At 40.9% G+C, this 23,785-nt stretch overlaps 1 protein-coding gene across 2 annotated transcripts in view; it reads right to left on the reverse strand.

Annotated features, from left to right (window-relative positions):
• Positions 1 to 5,467: 5,467 nt before the first annotated feature.
• CWC15 (CWC15 spliceosome associated protein homolog) overlaps positions 5,468 to 23,785 on the reverse strand; it is a 29,054-nt gene continuing 10,736 nt past the window's right edge. Inside the window, exons 1-7 of one of the 2 annotated variants that reach the window (XM_009644919.2) lie at positions 23,465 to 23,699; positions 21,738 to 21,876; positions 19,516 to 19,628; positions 17,920 to 18,008; positions 17,147 to 17,257; positions 8,701 to 8,819; positions 5,468 to 7,947 (exon numbers count right to left, since the gene is read on the reverse strand). In XM_009644919.2, coding sequence (XP_009643214.1) covers positions 7,818 to 7,947; positions 8,701 to 8,819; positions 17,147 to 17,257; positions 17,920 to 18,008; positions 19,516 to 19,628; positions 21,738 to 21,868 — 693 coding nt within the window. In that variant the 5' untranslated portion in view covers positions 21,869 to 21,876; positions 23,465 to 23,699 and the 3' untranslated portion in view covers positions 5,468 to 7,817. Of the gene's footprint in view, positions 7,948 to 8,700; positions 8,820 to 17,146; positions 17,258 to 17,919; positions 18,009 to 19,515; positions 19,629 to 21,737; positions 21,877 to 23,464; positions 23,700 to 23,785 lie in introns of those variants that run through there. The other variant, XM_035900465.1, reaches the window with a different exon arrangement.

Below are 23,785 nucleotides of genomic sequence, written 5' to 3' on the forward strand. Positions count from 1 at the left end.
AGGGCTGAAACCATTGCTTCACCCCTCTGCTTCATGCCTGACTCCACAAATATAACAAGTTCTGCAGCATAAGTCCATCAAGAGGAATGAAAACCAGGCTTCCATCCTCAGTTAGCGGCTGGAAGTAGACTCCAGGAGTCCTGATTACCATCCCTTGCTCTAACGCCCACATAACACCATCTTGCTTTTACTCTTTACTGGAACAAATGGCAGAAAGGGGTATTACATAAAGGAGGACTTTAATTGGCTTTTTTTTTTTTTTTGTTCTTTGGCTCTAGAATTTTCTAAAATTAGTCCTCTCACTGTCTGCATTGAAAGAGAGAATATATATTTTTAAGAAGCCGGTGTTTGAAAAGCAAGCATAAATTAAAGGAGAAGGTGGGGATAAAACAACTATAGATTTCAACACCTATGAATCATGTCTAAAGCTCTCAGAAGACATGATTCACTGTCGCTACCACCAGCTTACCTGTGCCTCCATCTGAAATTAATTTAGCACTAGAAGTTTTAAACCAGAAAGATGTTCCACTGAAGTATCATCTTCTAAAATAAATCACAATGTTCACTGTCTTTGTTACACTACCCAAACCAAGTCTCAGAGTAAGACATGCGATGAATCCATATATTGCTAGCGGGGAGTAGGTTTTGCTGGGGAAAGTTGGTTCAACAGAGTCCTTTAAGAGGTGACTGTTCACTTCATCAGAAGAAAGAAACCCAACAGGACCCCAACTTCTTCCACTCTTCTGTCTGGCATTGACAACTTCTGTCGCTGCCTGGCTTCAGAGCAGCCTCCAGCTGCAGTACCTCTCCAGAGCAAGGGAGGAGACTGAGACTATCACAGCTAAGCTTGAGGGCTGGTAAACTGCACCCAGGAGCATCAGCCTTTGCAAACCAGGCTACACAACTGGCTTTGTTCAAGCCCATTGCTGACCTGTGCTCAAAGGGACCGTGACATTTAAGTGGCAATGGTCTGCACCAGAAGGACAAATTCAGCAAGAACATTTACAGAAGCTCTGAATCGTGCTGGCCTCACCACAACGGTACATCTGGGGTTGCTACCTGGGGCATGTGAGCACGGGACGTCTAAGAAGCATGCACACCAGAGGGGAATTTCATGGGAGTTCATGGGAATTTCAGTCAGAACAGACTTTCCTTTCAGAGAGTTAATTCATCCTGCAACAAGAATATCCAGAAGTTTAGTGCTAGGATTCAGCCACCTACCCAGGAGGTGGTTCAGCATGTCATGCTTCAGCAGAGCGCACCATCCATGCACCCCACCAATTCCAGCAACTCGCATGCCACCAAGTCCAATTGGGCTACCCCAAAGGGCAGGGATCAGCCCCAGGGGAGCCCATTTGAAAGCAAACAGACTGACTGGCAGATCTACCCTCCACCCTTATCCAGCACAAACTTGTAACTTGTTCTCCCAGTGCAGTGAAAATAATCCTTTTCCACTGGAGGAAAACCAGCTGCTTGAAATCCCATCCACTGGAAATGACTCGGTTCAAAAATAAAGAAACAGCCCAACTATTTTTAAGAAAAGAGCCATGAGGAGGAGCAAATCTGTAGGTAAGGCAGTGGGCAGGTACCGAGGGGAGAGGGGCTCACCACTCGGCTCCCAAATACAATTTTTGATGGGACATAATGGTCTGTTGCCACCCTGCCTTCATCCAAACTTCTGAGCATTCAGGCTTTTCAGAATACAGCCTGTTTTACAGTCTCCATCTGCATAAAACCTATCACAACAAATCCCTGTTGTCAGCTATAAAATTTTATTACAGTACAATTTAAAAATCATCTTCTTTTCCTATCCAGATGCTACTGATTCCAACAGAGAGTGATGGGACTTACCCGTTTTCTCAGTTTCATGTTTCTATCCCCTGCAGAGTGCCGCTTCACTCCACTTCAGAAGGTATTTCTTAGGCTTGGTGGGAAGTTGGGATTTGGATTAGGAGATGTAATTTGTTTACATCTTGATGACTCTTCCTTCCAGTTAGAGCTGCACTAGGAACATTAGAATTCCCAGCAATTTTGTGCGTGGGTTTTTTTTTTTTTTTATATCACCAAAGCTGCAGTTCCCACTTGAAAGACCAGATTTTGATAGGATCAGTGACATTAAGCTTCTCCTCCTGAATTGCTGCTCAGAGGCTACAAAGGGGAAAAAAACCACCCATACTGCACATACGTGCTTTTATCATAGCCCTTAGGTATATTCCAACTCTTTGAACTGAAGCAATTTAAGAACTAGACATAGTCACTATTTAATTTGCAATCTTGTTTCCCTGCCAGTGACAGTAGCATGGTCATTCTTCTTCAGTTACATCCCATGATACCATAGAATCACAGAATCATTTGTTTGGAAAAGACCTTTAAGATTATTGAGTCCAACTGTCCCTGTCCACCACTAAACCATGTCCCTAAGCACCTCATCTACTCATCTTTTAAATACCTCCAGGGATGGGGACTCGACCATTTCCCGGGGCAGCCCATTCCAATGCTTGACAACCCTTTGGGGGAAGAAATTTTTCCTAATCTCCAACCTCCCTTGGTGCAACTTGAGGCCATTTCCCCTCGTCCTATCACTTGTGCCTTGGGAGGAGAGACCAACCCCCACCTCACTCCCCCCTCCTGTACTCATCTTTTAAATACCTCCAGGGATGGGGACTCGACCATTTCCCGGGGCAGCCCATTCCAATGCTTGACAACCCTTTGGGGGAAGAAATTTTTCCTAATCTCCAACCTCCCTTGGTGCAACTTGAGGCCATTTCCCCTCGTCCTATCACTTGTGCCTTGGGAGGAGAGACCAACCCCCACCTCACTCCCCCCTCCTGTCAGGCAGCTGTAGAGGGCGATAAGGTCTCCCCTCAGCCTCCTCTTCTGTAGGGTGAACACCCCCAGCTCCCTCAGCTTCTCCCCACCAGCCCTGTGCTCCAGACCCCTCACCAGATTCATTTCCCTTCTCTGGACATGCACCAGCCCCTCAATGTCCTTCTGGGAGTGAGGGGCCCAAAACTGAACACAGATTGGTGCCATCTGCAAACTTACTGAGGACACACTCAATCCCCTCATCCAGGTCTTGATAAAGGTGTTAAACAGAACTGGCCCCAAAACTGAGCCCTGGGGAACACCAGGTATGACCAGCCTCCAACTGGATTTAACTTCATTCACCACCACCCTTTGGGCCCGGCCATCCAGTTTTTTACCCAGCTAAGAGTATGCCTGTCCAGGCCATGAGCAGCCAGTTTCTCAAGCAGAATTCTGTGGGAAACTGTGTCAAAGGCTTTGCTAAAGTCCAGGTACACCACATCACCAGCTTTTCCCTTGTCCACTAAGCGGGGTCACCTGGTCCTAGAAGGAGATCAGGTCAGTCAAGCAGGATCTGCCTTTCATAAACCCACATTGACTGGGCCTGATCTCCTGGTTGTCCTGTACCTGCTGCATGATGGCACTCAAGATGATCTGCTCCATAATGTTCCAGAGCATCGAGGTCAGACTGACAGCCCTGTAGTTCCCTGGATCCTCCCTCCAACCCTTCTTGTAAATGGGTGTCACATTTGCCAACCTCCAGTCAAGCGGAACATCCCCAGACATCCAAGACTGCTGGGAAGTGATGGAAAGGGGCTTGGTGAGCACCTCCACCAGCTCCCTCAGTACCCATGGATATGCCCACCTTGGACAAGAAAAAAGTCAAGTCTGAAATTCATAAAAGGCAACATGTATAATCTTAGTCAAAGGAGGAAAGCAGCACAACAGTGGAATGTATCTGTGATTGAACAGCATAAGAATTCAGGTGTGGGTTTTTTTAATTTATTTAAAATGAGTGACTTGGACACCTATGGAAACATCACTCTTCTTTCTGCTTATGCCCAATTCAAAAAAAGTGCTCAGAGGAGCCTTTCTTAGGAAATATGTCTTTTCCAAATGTGCCTATTTATGCTCCGTTTGAACCATATCTTGCGTGACATAAATAAGGCTGCATTTGCTTTTACGGCTAAATATGACAATGTCAGTCTGCCTAGGGAAAAAGTAGCTGAACTTACAACACAACAGAGACTTTGTTTCTTTGAAAAAAGCATCCCAAAATTTTTCCACCAAATAAGCAAGACAAAATTTAGCAGAAGGCTCTGTTCTTGACCAACAACTAACTAGACTGCATTCTAACAGTTGACAGGAGACAGAAGGACGACTTCTGCGGATGGAAACATTTCTTTCTCTCTCCCTGAACCTGTATTGCAGAGCGCTAGGCACCGAGAAAGAAATAAAATCAGAGTGATTCCGTCTTTCCTCAGGAGAGAATTAAGGCTTCAGGCTCCAACTAGCCAGGACTGCAGATATGAATAAACACTGGAGCCTGAAGCACTTTCTGAGCATCAGCACATCCCTTCAAGGCTTGAATCCTACAGATCTCCCTTTGAAGTGAAGCGCTTCAAGGCAACACGTCCCACCCGTTTGATGGTTTGACCCTGTGCTCAGATCTCGCCTCCAGCATGAAAGACTTTAAGGCATTTGTAGTTGCAGGAAAAAGCAGAGAGAAATTTCAGCAGCTCAATGGGAACCGATACGTGCGTGGCTGAAAGGAGACACCAGGCTGTCACCAACCCGGCACCAGCTGGGCTGCCCATGAGGCACTCAGCGGTACACAGAGCAAGTACCAGATCACCTCTGCCCCAGGATTTTATTTCAAACAAAATCCGAGTTTACAGAGGAACTGGAACTCACTGAAAAGGCTTTTTTCTAAAATAATAATAAAAAAAATGTCCTTCCAGACATTCACAGGATGTCTATGTGGTACCCATGACTACAAGAAATCCTGAAAAATGCAGATAATAATTTTGCTGGTTACGATATGCAGCCTTTAATGTCCAGCCATCTACCTGAGGAAGAGAAATAGATGCTAAACATTTTAGAACCTTGTATACACAGAGCACAATTATTTCCAGCTGCAGGACTATCATTAAGCTTTACTCCTCGTACTATTAATCCCTTTAGAATTATAAAACATATGCCAAGACAAATTTTGAAAGACAAGGCTTTTTAAAAAACCCTTAGAGGTTTAAGTGCTGGTCCCTATGGAAAAAACAGATCCTGTTTTTCCATTCCAATGCTACACCGAAAATAACCATAAATAAGGGGGAAACTGTTTATAAAGCAAGCAGCTTTGTTTCAAGCCACCAGTTACGGTGAGTTCAGGTGTTGCTTGCAAAAACACAGGATTAAACAACCCTGACTGCTAGGAACTGTAAAATACTGCATGCCTTGAAGTGCCAAATGTTAACTTTCTTCCACTTCACCTCCTGGGAACAGCTGCCCTGCCAGCTCCACTGCCTTTGTTGAAAGTTATTTGTCATACCGAACAGAGGTTCTTGGAAAAAATTATGCTCGGAACAGAGGTACAGAACATCACAGTCTGATTTTTTTTTTTTTTTTTAAGAACTCACACTCACACTGCAGTATTACAAAACCAAGTTATCTCCTTGTCTTTTCCTGGATGCGTACAAGCAGCACAGTAGAAAATTAAACATCAATACAGGATTAATACTGAAAGCGCAGGGCTCTTCCCCAACAAAAAGCACAGAACGCTTTACAGTTTTCCAGTACCCAGTGAAGAAAATTCAGTAGTTAATGATGCAAAACCCACCAAGAGATAAGGCTGGAGGTTCCTTAATTATCAAATTGTGTTTGTGTAGTGCCGAGTCCTCAGACTGTGGGTCAGCTTACACTGCAGGAGGCTAAAATACAAAAGCTTTGAGGGGGGAGGTTAGAGATAGGATCGGCAAATTCTGTGGTTGAGGCGAGCAACAATGCCAACAAAAACCCTCAAATACAGCTGCAGCCGGGAGCTACATGGCCCCGACAGCTCCTTCTCCAGAACCAGGGAGAAGGAGAGCTACTGGAAAAAATGACAGAGTTCACCTATGCATTATGCAAAAGTTTAAGAAAGGGATGTTCCTGCAGGTGCTGAGAACAACTGCCCGCATAGCTGAAGATGATCTCATCCAGCCCTGGCCATCTGACTTCTTGAAAGTCTTATTTTCTCTAAGAAAAGAGTTACATTACTGCAAGAACACAAACGATGGCATTATGCACTTAGATTTCCATGAAGGCATCGAACTGGAGTTTCAACTATGTCTCCCCCTCTCCAATAAAACTGTATGCTCGCTTTGGCACAGCGATTATATCTTGTAATACTGCGAGACCAATGTATTTTTTGTTGTTGCCATGACAAATATGCTGTTAGGTCAGACCTAAAGCAGCAGCTGCCTTCTCCACAGCCAGACTCTGACAAGTAGAGCCCTTAACTTTTTTTTTTTTTCTTCTAAATATGTTGCCTATACACCAAGATTTTAGCACCTTTAATTTAAAGAGAGAGAATTACAAACGGCACCCATATTTCTGCTTCCCAAGAATCACTACTATCACGAGGCAGCTACCAGAAGTAACACAAACACATACTCCTCCTGTAGCTGTAGGAGCTCACGTGACCTCAAAAGCATGCTGAAAATCTCGCTTCCGAGTAAATACGGGTGTTAGCTGCTGGCATTAGTACACTATGCATAGCTCAATGAAAGGGTGGAAAATACAGCTAAATAAAGCTAACGAAAGCTTTTACAGGATACTAGAGTCATGCCCAACAAAAATCTAAAGCATTTTGCTTTATATTTGCTCTCTTAAAAGGAAAATCAGATGGGTTTTCTAACTGAGAGCTTGAAAATTGTATTACTATAAAACAGTGTCTGTAAGAATGAACCAGACTGAGCATAACATAGGCAAGGAAAAGGGCAAGAATTTTACATAAACACATCTGAGTTCTGCCACTGTAGCCTTCTAGGTAGAGAGGTAATTACTACATTTTGCAGATATTAGGTTCATAGCCAGCGCGTCACTTGGCCAAGATTTCAAACACAACTGAGATGACAGAAGGGGGGGGCAGGAAATAAAATCCTTCACAACTCAGATTTTTTTTTTTCAGTCATTCATATTTTATGTTGTCCTATTAAGTGTTAAAATGGACTTTTAAGAAGCAAACAAAGTGTACTATGGCATCTTGAGGAGATCACTTGTTTAATAAAAACACTCGCAAGTTTCTGCCAGCACTATTACTACCGAACCACACGCACACACCCAGACTGAACCTTGCAGCCACGTGGCTGTGGCTGAGGGACCGAGCACTGCAATGGTTTATTAAGGAGAGAAAAAAACCCAGTGTTCCTCCAAGCATTACACGGTATCGCCCCAGAAGTGCCAAGTCAAGAGAGCCCAGAAAGCAGGGCTGCTAAAAACTTGGAACTACCCCACCAAACCTAACTTGGTTGAGAGTAAGAAGAAACTAAAAAGGAAGATTATACAGAGGAAGTAAGTCCAGTTTGCTGCAGAAAGTACAGCTCTTCTCAGTTCACACTGCTCATCATGCTCAGCTATTACCCATCTTTGATAATACTGACCTTTAAGTAAGTTGCATAAGTTACAAACCACCATCATTACAAATACAGGTTGTTTTGGAAAGCAATTTAAACAATTAAAAGTGTTTATTGCCAACCAGCTTCTCTCTTCTACCATTTACAAGAAAGCCAGTGGATGGATGTGAACAGAAAAACATTCATGAGACATGAAACTGATTTAATTAAAACTGAAAAGGAAAAAATACCAAAGGAATAAAAACTCCAGATACATAGCAATTGTTAATTATGAAGCTGTTGATGATCTTGGAAAAGCGTTTAGGAATTCATGACCGAGTATTCGGCCTTGAATTCTGAGGGAGAGGGAGGGAACAACCACGACCTTCCAAGTCCTTCGTCACCACCGCACATAAAACTGTACTACTTGATGTATTTTTCCATGAACTTTTTGTGAAATTCTGATCGCAGAGTATCATTCACAAATCTCTTGTCCTTTTTCGATTCATCTATCCCCTTGGCACAATTCTTGAAGACAACATCATCATCCCATCTGAAAACAGAAGTTTTTAACTTCAGTAAGTTTGTATGACAATTAGATGCAATTTACAAAAAATATATAAATGAAGTTTGGCACTGCTATTTAAATATACTAAGAACAGCGAGTCATTAAGATTAGATTTTAGTCTTCAAGAAAGAGAGATCTATTTTTCTAATCCAAGCCACCTCTTACATGGTCCTCAGGCAGAAACGAGATGAATATCAGTAGATTAAAGATTATTTTGTCTTTACAGAAAATAATGGCCATTTGAACAGAGCAGAAAAACCCCTTTAATCTAATGGCCCTAATTGCGATAAACACAACAGTATCTGGAATATCTGCAAACAAGAACTATATTCAGAAAAAGGCTGTTATTTATTAATTCGAGTTAAACTAAAAAAACCCAAAGAAACAAAACCCCCAAACCAGCTACATTTTAAAGGTGAGCATAACATCAAATTTCTTGAGGAACTTTGGTCCTATTACTTTACGTATCATGATGAACAATGTCAGACAAACACAATTCTTAATCTCCCTTTCTCTCTTTTTTTTAAACACAAAGTAGCAGGATGACTTGTTCAGAGAAATGCACAACACAATCGCTACACACACCAGTATCCCAATTCTACATTATACTGCTTGTGACAAGATCTGAGGAAAGGAAAAAAAAAAACAAAACAAACCAACAGCAGTGATGACATTTTCAGACTCTGAGTAACGAGAGGGAGCAAGGGGATGGATATCACAGTACAGATGGCACAGTACCTCCTCTTCACTTTGAAGTTTGCTTGAGGCTGTGCGGGGCCGGTAAGGTTCAGCTGGGGGTTACCACTCAGAATGTTCTCCATCCGAATTCTTTCTTCTTCAGCCTTTTGCTCTTGTTCCTGAGAACCAGAAATGGATACATTACTTTTGTGGGCCATTTTTCTCATCTAGCTGGTAGAGATAAACATTATTTAGCTGCAAACACGGACACAGATAGAGCTTTAATGCCTAGCTCAGACTTTTTAGAGTGTTTGACATGTGTATGAGTAGAATAAGGACAGAAGCAGAGATACTCTAAAGAGCTTAACATTGCTAATAAACTGTCAATCTAGCCACACTCGTATCTGCTCTACTTACATCTGATGTGCCACCAAATATTCAGTTAGATTCTAGCTTTACCATTTACATATTATATTAAAAACTGTATACAGATTAAAAGATTGATTTTTTTTTTTTTTAATCCTCATGAGAAAAGAGAATACATCATACAATATTCATTAGGTGGAAGAAACCTTACAGCAGTTGAAACTTCTCTACCATCTTCAGCAGTTTGCTTGGGCTTTACAACTACAACTTCCCTAGGCACCAGTTAAAAAGAATATCGAGAAATTCAAGATGAAACTGAGCAGTGGCTGTCATAAGGCTATTTAAGTTACAAGGTTAAGGAGCAGAAAAATTTTCTTCTCCTTGTACTGACAAAAGCATGTAACTCAAGCCTACGTGAAGCACTGCCCCACAGGCAACAGAAAGCAGATTTCACTGCCCACGCTTCCAAGCTGTATTAATATATTTAGTGACTTAAATGTTCACAGGCTTCAAAAAGAATACGTAATACTCATTTTACATCAACATATTTTTCCACAACCTTTCAAACATAGTACAAGGACTGCTCTTTGATTAAAGTACCCAAAGGAAAAAAAAAAATTCTTTAATTTGGATGACTAACTTGGTCTTCTGCTCCCTGTATGCTGAAGTACGGTCTGAAGACATTCTACTCAAAAAAATGCACTGAAGTCTCCTTAGCACTGCAGGAGACTCAAACTATGGCTTTTAAAAAATTGTATAAACTAAAGACAAAGAGATTGTGAGGTTGGTGGGGTTTTTTCCCCCCCCTAAACTGCAGAAAATTAATGGCTGAGGGCTGCTATGAGATCCCAAAAGAAATGTTTTTCTAGATGATAGTGTTTAAGGGCTGAACTTGAACACTGATGCTAGCCAGAGTTCTCTAGCTTCAAACACTTAATCAATACCAAGTGATATATTGCTAAAACTATCTACAGTTTACAGTGTTTTCCCATTGGACTGACCAGGTATACAGAATATTCCTATAAAACACCCCAACGCTCTCAAGAGCAATACCAACTTAACATACATACGAATACCAGGTGATGCAGGATCACTGGTAAAGATTTTAACTTTAAAAATCTCGTCAAGTTGTAGTTATGAAAAAATACCTACCATGACAATGCTTCTCACAAATAAAATTTACAACCAGCTGCGATTAATTGTCAGTGAAATGGGAAAAACTCCCCAAAAGGGCATATTGTTTAAAAGTATGGCATAGCCTTGTAATGCCCTTATTAAAACACATGCTTAGGCAAAACTTGCCCTTGCTACTGTATCCATGAAGCTTTAACACAAACCGCAGCCATTAAGTTATTAACACAATACACTGAAGTTTTGCATCTTCAAATGTAGCTCTAAATCCAACATTCGCATTCGAACTTCAGTTGTTATTACCACCCCAGTAAATAAGGAAACAGAGAACAAAAATATTCGATATGGAACAGCAGTTTCCCCCATATTAGAAATACAAATTCAAAGTATACATTTCCTTCCTCTGTGGTTTACAGATAAGAACTGTATGCAGCTTCTTCAGCACAGTATGCCAACCTTTGATTTACCATCTTCTTTCCCCATAACATGGAGGAGCCAACAGCAATGAAATCTGATTTACTGCAGTCTGTGTCATGTTCCCATGCACACAAAGCACTAATTTGAAACCAAGAAAAATCTAAGATACTGGTACAAGCGGGGGCGGGGAAAAAAAAAAAAAAAAAATCAGTATTGATTTTCAGGTACCTCCCGCGAGGTGATCAGATTCTGTTTAAGGCCATTAGGCAAATTTACAACAGGATGCAACCATGTGAAATGTTCTTCGTATTGTCCAAAATGAGGTGGGCTCTGCATCATAAAATTTAATCTCTGATGCTCCATTAAAAGTGAGACTTTGAAAAATCAAGGGGTCTGGGATAAACCTTAAAAGCAAATAAGGTGGCTACAAGCCAAAAATTTATATTGGACAGTACTCAAGAGCAGGTAGCACTAATAGAATATATAAGAAATGAATACTCCCCCATTGACAAATGTGTCTGTAGAGAGAACTTCTAAGTCCTATATATGTGAACAGACACAGCAGTTTTCTTTTTTAGAGCTGAACTCCCGAGGAACTCTTCTCCAGGTGGCACGCAGAGCATGGCACAGTCTCGCCCTCACGTTTCTAAGGCGTTAACCTCAAAGTTACTGAGCCCGTGCATCATGCACCACTTTGTCTGGGGCACACGTAAACATCTGATGCTGGCTTTTTATGATGCAAGAAAATGCATCCATACGCCACTGACAAATACAGAACTACAATACATTCTACAGACAGTGTTTATTTGATGATCAGAAGTCTACTGGAATCAGTCCACATCTTTTTTGGGGGAAATTATAGTTCTTCTCCCCTCTTCTTCCCTGTTTCAGATTTGATCCCAACAGCTCCTAAAAAACTGATTGTTCCAGCATTCTCTATCATGCAAGAAGAGAAGTGAAAAGCACTCAGTCATTCGAAGCACCAAAAGAAGATAAAGTCAATATTAAGAATCCTAAAAAAATATGCATATGGTAGTAACTACTCCAGTGTTCTTATTACACACAGATATGCATTTATTTTTTCTATAAGATTTTAAAAAGGCATGTTAGGTCTCATCTTAACTTTTATCTGCTTTACATAACCTTCAGCCTCAACTAGCCTGACATAGTTCGCTTTCTGACAATGAAAGAAGTATTATCAGTCTGAAATGACAAGAAATAGTGATAGAGAAAGAAAAAACAAAATTGAAATAACACTTTTAAGAAGCTTTACACTACAAGCAGTAGCGTAAGACTAAGAGCAGGATTTAGCTCCAGATTAAGACAGCTACATCTTGGTCCCTGCTTCTAAGTACCTGAGCTTACATCTCAGTGGAGATCTAGAGAGTACGGTAAGGTGTTGAGATGGCTCTTCTGCTCACACTAAATTACACACACAGGAGACCGACCACGCTCCAGGCTCTACTGACTGCATCCCCTGCACCACCATGGAAGCTGGGATACGTAAATTACACATTGACCCCAACAACTTGGCATCTCAAGTTCAACTGAATTCTGTCTAAAACTGCTAACTGCTAGCAAAAAAACTCCACCGTCTCAAGTCAACCACAATCCGAAAGGACTGGAGGGTAGGAAAAAATAGCGCTATACTCAAAAGAAATGGGAGAGGCAATCTTGGCAATTTCAAATTATTACATTTAACTTTTGCACCTACTGAATTATCAAAAACAATTATAAACACAATGCTAACAGAAGCTGTCAAACACTCTTTTATAGTGACAACAGTGACAGAAAACATCCATGAATTATTTTCAAAGCTTGATTTTCCCTATCCTGTCAGAGATGCTGCAGAGCCCCTGGGCACTTGTGCAGGCATTCGCTGTTTCTCAGCCCTGTTCAAACAGAACTCTGCTGTCTTCTAGACCCGCAGAAACAGCACAACTGGGAGCAGTAACAAACTGCATCAGCTTATCTTTGTCATTGAAGATCAACAGATTAGAGTCTGAAAGCAAACAGGAAACAGATCTGTTGAGTAAGGAATCGCCAGTTTTAGTCATTTTACAAAGACGACCTGGCACGCATGGTAATTTATTTATAGGATTCATGGTAATTTATTTATGGCATTCAGTTGTTCAAAGCTGTTCTAGGTTGGATGGCATTTCAACGTATTTGCTACAAATTTTAGGAAGCAAGCTAATTCTGAAGATTAGTCTTGAAGATATTTTGTATTATTTAGCTTCACTAAATCCTCCCAAAGAAGGTATTCAAGATTAGAAAAAATGTAATTTGCTAAGTTTTGTACCTCAGAGACATGACATGGAGGAAGCACTAGGTGTAACTCACAGTGGTGTAAAGTTGACATTTACACTTAAGCCAAGTTATACATTTTGGCTAGAGCTGCAGAATCCCTCATCTCCAGCCAAATGAGGTTTTCATTATGTTTCACAATTTTCCACATAAATCTTCCATTGCCCACTCCTCCACTGAAAGCCAGGAGGCTTCAGGCAATGGAGCACAGGTTGTATCAAATCAAACAGGGCAGACATAACCTTCAGAGCTGTCTGAGCTTCACACCTCTGAGGCACGATCAAGCACAGCTGTTCACAAAATAAGTGGCTGGGGTTGCTCCAAAGCATACATTGTTCTTTCGTGTGGTGGAACAAAGGCTTATTAAGCTAAACCACTATGGATACAACAAACCCACAACAGAAGAAAAGCCTAAGGGGGGAAATTACATTTCTCTATTCACCTTTTATAAAATAAGGCCTCTTTCCCTACCTTTCCATTCAGTGAGACAAAATGTGCAACTCCTTGCCAAAGCCATTTTAGCAAAAAGCCATGCTACAGATTATCCCATCACTACAGACAGCAGCACTGTGCTTTTCTATAGCAGTGTGTTGCACCAACTATCTGCAGGGATGAATCAGAAGTCAGTCATGTTGTAACCACCGCGTTAGAAATGGAGGCAATAGAACAAGAATATTATGGGGTAGGGAATAAGACTGGATTGGCAGAGGGAGTCCCATACACCAAGGAAGCAGATGGAGACGCTGCTACGTGAATTAGATCCAAAGCAAGCCTCTGCACAACTGAACTCACCATGTGGTATCACAGTCAGGGGGAAAAAAAAAAAAGTGGACAAAACTGTATCAACCTTAACTAAACAATTATTCCTTATCTTGCTGTAAGAATAACAGTCCCTTGGCATATTTGTTTCTGACCGCAAAGGAAAGAAAAACATTATTGTTACCATGGGGGTTTTTTTCAGTAGTTCCTACCCTTAACACAGAGCTAGATTACTTTTACAGAAAGTGCTGAAATTCCTGAAATGACTCAATTGTATTAAAGTAAGCTATGCTGTTCAGTTTTTAAAGATGGCGATTAGCTGAAAGAAAACCTGAAGCCTCACATTTCATTGAAGGCTGGGGGGGGGGAAAGAAAAAAATAAAATAAAATCACATAACCTTATTTAAATGCTAATTTTTGAATGACAAACTACGACAGCAATGCTTTTAGCAGCAGGAAACAAAACTTAATAATGCAGAGATCCACTCCAGTTATTTGATCCTATGCAAATTACTAATACAATGCAATACAGCGATTCAAATAACTAATTAAAGTTTTGAAAAATAAGAGCACAGAGTAACCACAACTGCAGTGTCTATACACAGATTTGTTGTCATTTTGCCCTCAAGGGAGGGGATATTATTGTTATTTGTTGGCAAGGGCGTAGGTATTGCTAGCATGTCTCAAACAGTTAATGAAGAAAATACTCTGCCATCTGTTTTTGCCTCTTTATTGAAATTCTTTCTTAACCATTGATTTGATATTCTAGTTTTAGTTAGACCCTTAAAATTTAAGTTAAAGGGTTAATATCTAACAAGATTAATTTTCTCATGTTTTATCTGAAAGTCTGTGACATGGCTGAAATACAGGACAGAGCTAAGATCTTTTTTGACCACTGGTAAAGTAATATATACAGTTTTAGAGAAACACTTGGCGAAATAAAACTGTAAGAAAACAAACCAAAAACTTTAAGTCTGTTCTCAGATAAGCATAAAATGACTGGATGTTAAAATAGCTTTTCTGGAACTGCACACATACATTCAGCTGCCCACTTGTTTGAGGTTTGTTTTTAATTATTACCATTTACCTTTTAAGGAAGTGCTTGAAAATTGAGAATCAAGAGCTCAGAATCAAGATGCTGAGTTTGGAGTATCGAAACAAGTTTCCATGAAAGCTACCCATAGATAGTTCACACAGACAGCAGACCTCACGTTTGTACAGTTTTAGACAGGCCCAGAATTATTCCACAGAAATGGCTTTCAACACTGAAATATCCTAGTCAGCTTAGTGGCTACTAGAAACAACCTGAGAGATTAAAATTGTGGAGGGCATGAGAAAAGTCAGGAGGCCTCCCATGCTCAAATCAGCTTTTGAAAACATTCGTAGTATTTATTTAATGTTTCTACAGAATTTAAGGGAATTTAAATATTTTGAGAAGTTAACAAGCTTTGACAGCAATTGCTTATTTGGTTGACAAACTATTGGCTTCACAGATTAAAGGGAAATATCTGCATGAAGGAAGTTAGAACCTCTTAATATTAATTTTTGTCAAAATCACATTTAGAGGATTTCTATGGAAATTGGTATTACCATGTAAGGGAAGTTAACAGCAAGCACGATGATCTGAAAAAAAAACAGATTCTTATTTTTTGTTTTTAACTGCTGTCTCCCCAGAGATGCATTTTAAAAAGGAACTGTCCTCCTTTCATGGCAACTTAAATACTGGACACTAAAGCGATGAGTGAAAACTGTTAACAAAAATACAGTTTACTTTAAATGAAGTCTCAGAAATAACCAGACTAGCATTTTAATAAATCAAAATAACTAAAGTACCAGGAAAAAAATTACATATGGCGCAAATTAGGAATATATTACTGCATTTTACCCACATCATCTTGTTAAGACCCTAGCATATTCCAAGAAGATGCAGAGATGAGTTAATCTGTCTGTACAACAACAAAAAGATTTGAGAACAATGTGCAGAAGAGCAAACAGGCATTCACTCTGCAGTTTCCCCTTGCCTTGCCACTGGTTTACCCACGCTGTCTGCTGTGGACAACAGCGTTTCAGCAGATAAATCATCCCTGTACGTGGACTTGGACTAATAGTGACTACACAATTAACACTGCATGAGATATTATCCTGAAGTCAGCTGGATGATTAATATAAGGTTACTTACAAAATTCAGTTTAAATTATGGTTTGCAATATGTAGTAGAATGAAATCCCACATATGTGAAGGAAAAAAGGATTTATATAAAATGGCTATAAAATGCTTTGCCAGTAATGCCTTGTTTCAAAGCCATCGAAAACAAGGCATAATCTAAACAGACTGCACTCCTAAAGCCAATATACACACTGATCTTTTCTAAGGAGACCCTTACTCCCAAAGACTTTCCAAGGCTGTGCCCCACCTTGGTTTTCACTTTTTCCAGTCAATGTGGAGTTACTTTCCTACTCTCAAAAAACCCCAAGAAAATAAAATTCCAAGTACCTGTAGAGCACCCACTATTTACTAAAGGTGTCAATTTTTAAGAGAGCCTATCAGACAGCAACCAGTGAAAGGATGAACAGGGTAGGTAGTGAGTGTGCAAGTGTGCACTATTGCAAATAAATAACTAATAGTTACTTTTAGGAAGAAACAAACATATTAATTTCAGATAAGCATGCATGTATTCAGTATGCATGTAGCACTGAACATTATAAACCCTGCTTCTGGGGGAAGGAGAACATCCATGAAGGTAAAAAAGAATACCGGTTAAGAGACAGCAAAATAAAACAAGTGCTTTACTAAATACTTCATAGCTTTTAGCACCCTCTAGTGACAAAATAAGTATTTCACAGAGATGGTAACATTTCTGCTTTCTACACGTGAACAGACAGACATGCGCTTGGTTATCTGTGCTGTAGTTTACTACCATTATTTTCCTAATGCAAGTTTGCTACACTGAAATGTGACAAGTTATGCTGTTTAATCTAGATGTATAATTTCAACTATCAGGCAAAGTGAAAAATCCTTGCCAAGGCAACACAGCACCAGTGCTGTGAAAGGACAACCACTGTATAAAACTTGCAGCAGTAAGCAAAAGCATCAAAAAGCAAGTATTTTTATTTCATAAAATAAAATTTCATATTTCCAGTTTCATCAAAAACAGTTAACAAATGAAATTGCACTGGATAACAGGTAGCTCACTAATGCCACGATATGATTTGGTACGGTATTTGTCTTTGTAGAAGGACTTGCATATGAAAAGCAAGGTTATCTAGACTCAATGCCTCTACAAAGTGTTGGAAAAGTGAATAAAATGTTTTAGTGAGTAAAATGATCAATATGTCTACCAAAGAAAAACATTCTTGACAACAATTACTAGATAGAAGAACAAATCCATCAGACTCTCTACTTGAGAAGAGCTGAAGGGCACTTACTTTCTTTACCAGTTCTCATTCACCCTAAGTACTTAAGGCACACCAGTTTTAATAAACATCAGTTTGCAAAAAACAGTGCTCTTTAATGGGTGAGGTTTTACCTTTCGAGCCTGTTCCTCAGCTCGTTCTTTCTTGATTTTTTCCAGTTCAGCCAGAAGAGCTGCAGTGTCATCATCATCACTGTCTTCCAAGTCCTCATCTTCATCATCTTCCTAATAGCAACAAACAGAAACAAGAAGCAGCTTGTTCACTTCATGTAATAAAACCAGCTTTCAGTTCTGAAGGTTACTGCAAACACGTCTCTCCTATATAAAACAAAAAAAAAGCCCTCCAAACAATCCTGCTGCTGATTGATTTCTAAAGTACTTGGGTACTTGTAGCAGAAGCAAATACAGTACAAATGGTTGCCCAGGCACCTCATCCAATATTGTTGGGAAAAAATGTAACAGGATTTTAAAAAACCCTCAGCTTATTGATAAGCCTTAGACCTAACTCTTAGATGTCAGCATGAGGAGAAGAGCCAAGAGCAAGAATCCACTGCTCATGCAGACAGCATACCTCAACAGTTCTACCTTTGGGGAATTCTAACTAACCCCGTAGTTGACTGATTGTAAAAAGTCACCCATTCCCCATACTTTAAGTGGTATATTCCATTCCCTAGTTTTAGTGTGCTTTCCAATAACAGTATTACAGCATGGACCAGAATCCTCTGAACCACTCTGGACTTCCACCACAGCAGAATAACTGTAAAAGGAAATTCTGTTGGAACCAGTCTTAAATCTTTAGGAGACCTAAAATAAATGTACATATTCTATTAACAGCAAATCCTGAAGCCAGGGCAATGAAAGGAAAGAAGACAGAAAAAGATACATACATCTGTAAGTGGATCATCTGCATCAAGATTTGCTGCAGGAATCTGGTCTAGCCGAGGCTTCTTAGACACAGAAGATGATGTTGTGTGTTCTATGGCATAAGATTTAAAACAAAAAAGTGACTAAGTCACTTCATTTAACAGCATCTAAGGTCAGAAAGCAAAAACCTTCAGAAACAATTTGTCTTGCATTAGAGTAAGAGACACAAACTTATGCTTACTTTTTCCTCACTTCTCAATCTTAATGCGCACACTAATTCCTCCCCTGTAGGTATCCTCAAGGGAAGCAATAACATCTCCAAACTCACAATTTGGCCTCCAAAGGTTTTTTGAAGTCATTCTTTCAAGAAGAACAGCAGAAGAAAAAGCTGTGAAGAAATATCCTTATTCTATACATCCAGTTGGAGGGTTCCCATTGAGGACCACCCCAAAGCATTACTGTTGTCTAGTCTGGTCCAAACCCCACCTGCTTTCGTCTGTGAATTTGAAAGCCTCACAATACCTTCACACCTGTCCTGGTTTCAGCTGGGACAGAGTTAATTTTCTTCCTGGTAGCTGGTATAGTGCTGTGTTTTGGATTTAGTACTAGAAGAATGTTGATAACACACTGATGTTTTGGTTGTTGCTGGGTAGTGCTTAGTCTAGCCAAGGACTTCTCAGCTCTCACCTCTGCCAGGTGCACAAGAAGCTGGGAGGGGGCACAGCCGGGACAGCTGACCCCAACTGATCAAAGGGCTATCCCAGACCATATGATGTCATGCTCAGTATATAAGCTGGGGGAAGAAGAAGGAAGGGGGGAACATTCAGAGTGATGGCATCTGTCTTTCCAAGTCACCATTACGCGTGACAGAGCCCTGCTTTCCTGGAGATGGCTGAGCCCCTGCCTGCCCATGGGAAGCGGTGAATGAATTCCTTGCTTTGCTTTGCTTGCATGTGCGGCTTTTGCTTTCCCTATTAAACTGTCTTTATCTCAACCCACGAGTTTTCTCACTTTTACTCTTCTGATTCTCTCCCCCGTCCCATTGTGGGGGGAGTGAGCGAGCGGCTGGGTGGTGCTGAGTTGCCAGCCAGGGTTAAACCACAACAACACCTAAACCTAAAGTACCTAAATTTTGTCAACCTTGACATTAAAAGTGAGTATTTACCAAAACCCCCTTTGATTTGCATTTTAATTAACACTTACACTATATCTGAACAGAATCGCGTACTTTAAAAATGGATTTATTGTTACACTGGTGCTGTAACACTGGAAGATTAATCATTCCCCTTCTCCTTTCTGTCTCACTTGTCCAAGTAGAAAAAAAGCCCTTTATTAGCTGTACATACTTGTTGCCAATTCATTACAATCATACTGTATCAGCTGCCCTGCATGATGGCCTACACTTTTCTACTGGCTGGCCTAGATTTTATGCTAGCACGAAGCCAGCATGTAAGCCAGCGGACATTCCCTTGCAGGTCAACAGCTCTGAACTATCAGACCAATACCCCGAATTCTACTCTCATTACATGCTGTCTGCAGCCTGCAAACTTCTTACAATACCGAGTTTTGTACAAGATCAATGCCACACAAAGGTATTAAGATTTTTTGTTTGTTTTTACCTCTGGTTGGTCTGTCTCTGTTCTTTTCTCTTGCAGCGACCCGCTCTCTCTCCTCCAGCTCCCTTCTGAAATCACGGTTACGCACCTCTTCAGGAGCATCCTGAGTGGCCTGTCTAAAACAACATGAGCGGGGAAGAAAAGCTGAAGTTGACAGTCTGTAGCTGGGAGCAATTTTTGAAGGAGGTCAATAAATCCTGGACTGAATAGGTTAAGTGTGAAGAGTAAGAACTGGGCACTACATAGATGTAAGTTTCTTTATTCTCTCTTCATCAGACCCATTCTCTGTACGCGTTACACACACACAGACATGCAATGCCATGCACACATGCTCCTTCCAGTGGCTCTCAAATGAATTAAAAGATCCTGCATAAACTCCTGCAAAAACAGGATGACCACATCTACCTCTTGTAGCTCTGTCTAAATCTTCTGTTCTCCTGCAGTCCAAGCCCAGTGTCCTAGCAGACATCCACTAGCACCACGGCCAACTTTCCTCGCCGTTTTATCATCCCAAGTTGCTGCTGCAAGCAGTCTCTAAAGCTTGCAGATAAGACCAAGACCAGAACATACTTTTCCTAAACCTTTTCCCTTCCAAGAGACATATGAGAGAATCTCCCATGACCAAAAAAAAAAAAAAAAAAAAAAGAGAGTTGTGAGAACAAGAAAAACACCAGCTTCAGTGAAACATGTTGTGAGTACGTGTTTTTCCCCCTTCTATATAACACACACTGGCCAAAAGCAATGGAGTATTTATATTTGAGTCACACTAAGTTACACCTAGAGAGCACTGAATTTTCCATGGAAATCTTGAAAAGAACTAATGAATAAAAACAAGCAGCAATTCCTTTCACCCTTCTGTGAACCCAGTGCTGGAAATCAGAGCGCCTGGAAGAAACCCAGACTTGAGCCATTATAAATACATTGTGTGCACAGCCTGTCTTTATGATGAAGTATTTCATTTGCTTTTGTAATTAAAAACCTGAACCCTGATATAGCTGCAAAATCCCCCCAAACCCTGTGTCTTTCAAGTGAATGTGAGTGGGACTGAAACACTGAACTTTTCCTGCAGGGATGCAGTCCTGGCAATTTAACAAAGACAACTTTGTACTAGGTATTTGTGAGAAAGAACAGAAGACTCTTGATGCCCCCTCCATCTCTCTCTCTCACACACAGGAAGGGATTTGTTAAAACATACATTGTATATTTCTGTGTATATTTGTCCACACACACTTTTTCAAAGCTTCTAAACCCCACTTTTGTTTAAAGAAACAAACCACCAATCCTTCCTGTAACAACAAAATGCATTTGACAGCACTTTTTGTGCTGTTGATTTTGGTATTCTCCAAAACACTCTAACTCCCTTATCCATACATATTCTTCAAAGCCAAAAAGGCAGGAGAGAAGAGGTAAAAGGGTAAGCTCCTACACAAAAAAGTAGAAATACAAAACCTTAACAGTAATTTCACTGACAACAGTAACATTAGTTAGATAAAAAAAACATGTTTAGGCTGACACATTTAATTTAAATTCTAGCTATCTGTATCACATTGACTCCACATTTCATTTAATCTTTCAACAGGATAACGAAGGTTTATTATGCATTTCAAACAGAGGAAAATATTCATAAGATCTCATTATCTTTCACACTGATTAAAGGGATTTCCTCCCCCAGGACCTGCATGAACTTCTTGCAGTGTTTAACATCAGGTCTTTCAACATGTGCTACTGCCTGAGTGCTATTCCATTATTTCCCTGCTTCCTCTTACATGCCCCTTCCCCAGTTGTCCTTTGCCAAATACATGACGTGATTTTCCTGCTCTGAAGACTTGCTCAACGTCACTCCTCTTATCCCATCTTGCTCTGCAAGTGACAGCACCCTCAGCAGCTCGATTGCCCCCTGTTGTTCCCAGTTTTTTTCTTTCCACTCCACTGCCTGAAATGCTTTGGCTCCCAAGCTCACCTTCTTCTGACGATTTGCTCTCACAAGCAGTAATAAATACCACTACAATTGAACTTCTCCAATTACTTGCAATGCATTTGATCTCCCAGGTCTGCTTTTGACACTTATACTTTAGCCCACTTATTCACCACGGCTGCACAATCTCTGGTGCCTGCTCAGTGTCAAGCACATCAACATCTACTGTGAAAAAATTCAGAGTACCACCTGTAACAAAAACATCATTCCCAGACTGTTTTGCCCTAAGGCCAAAAAAATCAATACCAACCTGTATTTGATTTTAGTATGAGAAGGAAGGTCTCTGCTGGAATATTGTTTGGATAGCTGACTTAAGTCTCCTTCACCTTTTCCTCTTCCTCCTCTCGCAGGTTCAAACGTTGGTCTTGCTGCTGTCGTCATTTTAACTACTACAGAATCAAGCCATAAAAACAGTCACTGCTACAACTTATAATGAAAGACATTCACCAGAAGCCATGCTGTTCCTGGAACTGTAGAAGTAATGGCAAGCTCCACTACAGAATACCAGCTATCACTTGGATCATGATCCTTGAACTTTAAGGAGCTTTTTATTGACAGAATCTACTCAGATTTTCAAAAGACAGTCTTTTCCAACATGTCTGAAAGATGATACACAGACTCTACAAGAATGCGAAGCAATGTTTATAAAGTAAACAAAACTGCCCAGGAGCCAGACTCCTACCCTTAAGGCGAGTGGTACAGTCTTATAACTAAACTCTTCCCTCTCCTGAAAAATGACAGCCAAAAATGACTGCCTCCATTATTCCCCAAACCATATCTAGATACCATCACCAGAAATCCTGGCTGACACAGACCATAGCTTGCCTAGGATGGTGTTGGTAATTAAATACTGAGGAAGATCACGCAATCTGAACACTCCAGCCCTTGTCATAGCCCTGTTCAGTTCCCTAGTACAGGGACAGCACTGCCATTAATACTGCAGCACAGTCCTTTGGGACCGGCCTGTGCAGAGCTCTACCTGGACAGCAAAACCTTCTGAAAGGCTAGGGTTAATGTTTCCCTGGTAGCACAAGGCTGAGAGCTTTACCCTTATGTACACAAAGTGCATTTTAAAAAGCTCAGACAAATGCAGAAGTTTTCACCAGCTCTCATTTAGAAACTGCAGCAACTCGCATTCTGCCAGCATGTCCTAAAAAATGAACTAGCTGATGCCTCAAATAGCTACTATCAATTCTTCAGTGGCAAAGGAGTGAAACAGGCTCTGACCAGCCTCAGCCATGCAGACATCTTGTCAGCACGCACTGCGCTCAGCATTGCCGGACAAGAACTGGAGACCCTGCAACCCTAAACCACTGTGCCAAGAGTTTAAGACAGTTAACCAATGCCAAAAAGCCCTGCATGATCAACCTGCGCCATCTTAAATCTACTATCCAAACCTCATCCCTGCTTCTCCAAGACACACACATCCATTGACCACAGACTAAAAAGCTGTAAGACCCAAGAGAGAAACAATCTGCAGAGATACATAAAGGCCGCGGTTCTACCGACCAGAAGGTTGGATGTTAAAGGATGACAAGAGAACATCTTAAAGAATATTAAAAAGCAACGAAAAACCCCATGATATTCCATCATACGCTTTTGTGATATACAAATAAAAGTTATCTATGCTCTGCTTGCATTGCTTGTTATTTTTTCACTTTTAACGAGATCACAAAACACATGACTTCAGTGTTAAAATTATAAAGTAGTTTGTCGCTCAGAGTAACATCCTAACAGGCAGAACACAGTTACTGCCACTGGATTACTACTCAGAAAACAAAGCTAACAGCCAGAAACACCTTTAAAAAGAAGCAAGACAGTAACTAGCCTTGGCTTATTGACCAAGGATTACTGACACTTTTCAGTGTCGCTGTGCAAGTCAGCTGGAGCTCGGTGACCCATTTTAGCTCAGTCTTGGCACAGCCCCATGATCCAAGAAAGCCACCCATTCTCAGGACTTATCTGTGCTAATTGTACCTAACAGGGGGAATCCATGACTTCAGGTGAAGAACAAGATCCAACGTGGCTGTATAGCTGCATGAAGCATTAACAACGCCCCTGGAAACCGTCCCTGCTTCTTTCTGAAGTCAGTCTGTAGTTGGCCTGGCCTTCAAGCACCCAAACTCAGTCGGAAATCGCTCAGAAACCTCTTAAGTTCCAGAAATACAGCCCTGGAGAAGCCCCCTCACCGCTACGCGAAGGCAGGGCCGGCCCCGCGGGGGTTTTCGGCCGAAAGAAAGTGAGGGGCTCGGCCCGGAGCCGAACTGCCTTGGCCGCTCAGGGCTGCGCCTCAGCCGG

The sequence above is a fragment of the Egretta garzetta genome, unplaced genomic scaffold, assembly GCF_000687185.1.
Source record: "Egretta garzetta isolate BGI_Z169 unplaced genomic scaffold, ASM68718v1 scaffold58, whole genome shotgun sequence".
In the NCBI taxonomy this organism is placed as follows: Eukaryota; Metazoa; Chordata; class Aves; order Pelecaniformes; family Ardeidae; genus Egretta; species Egretta garzetta.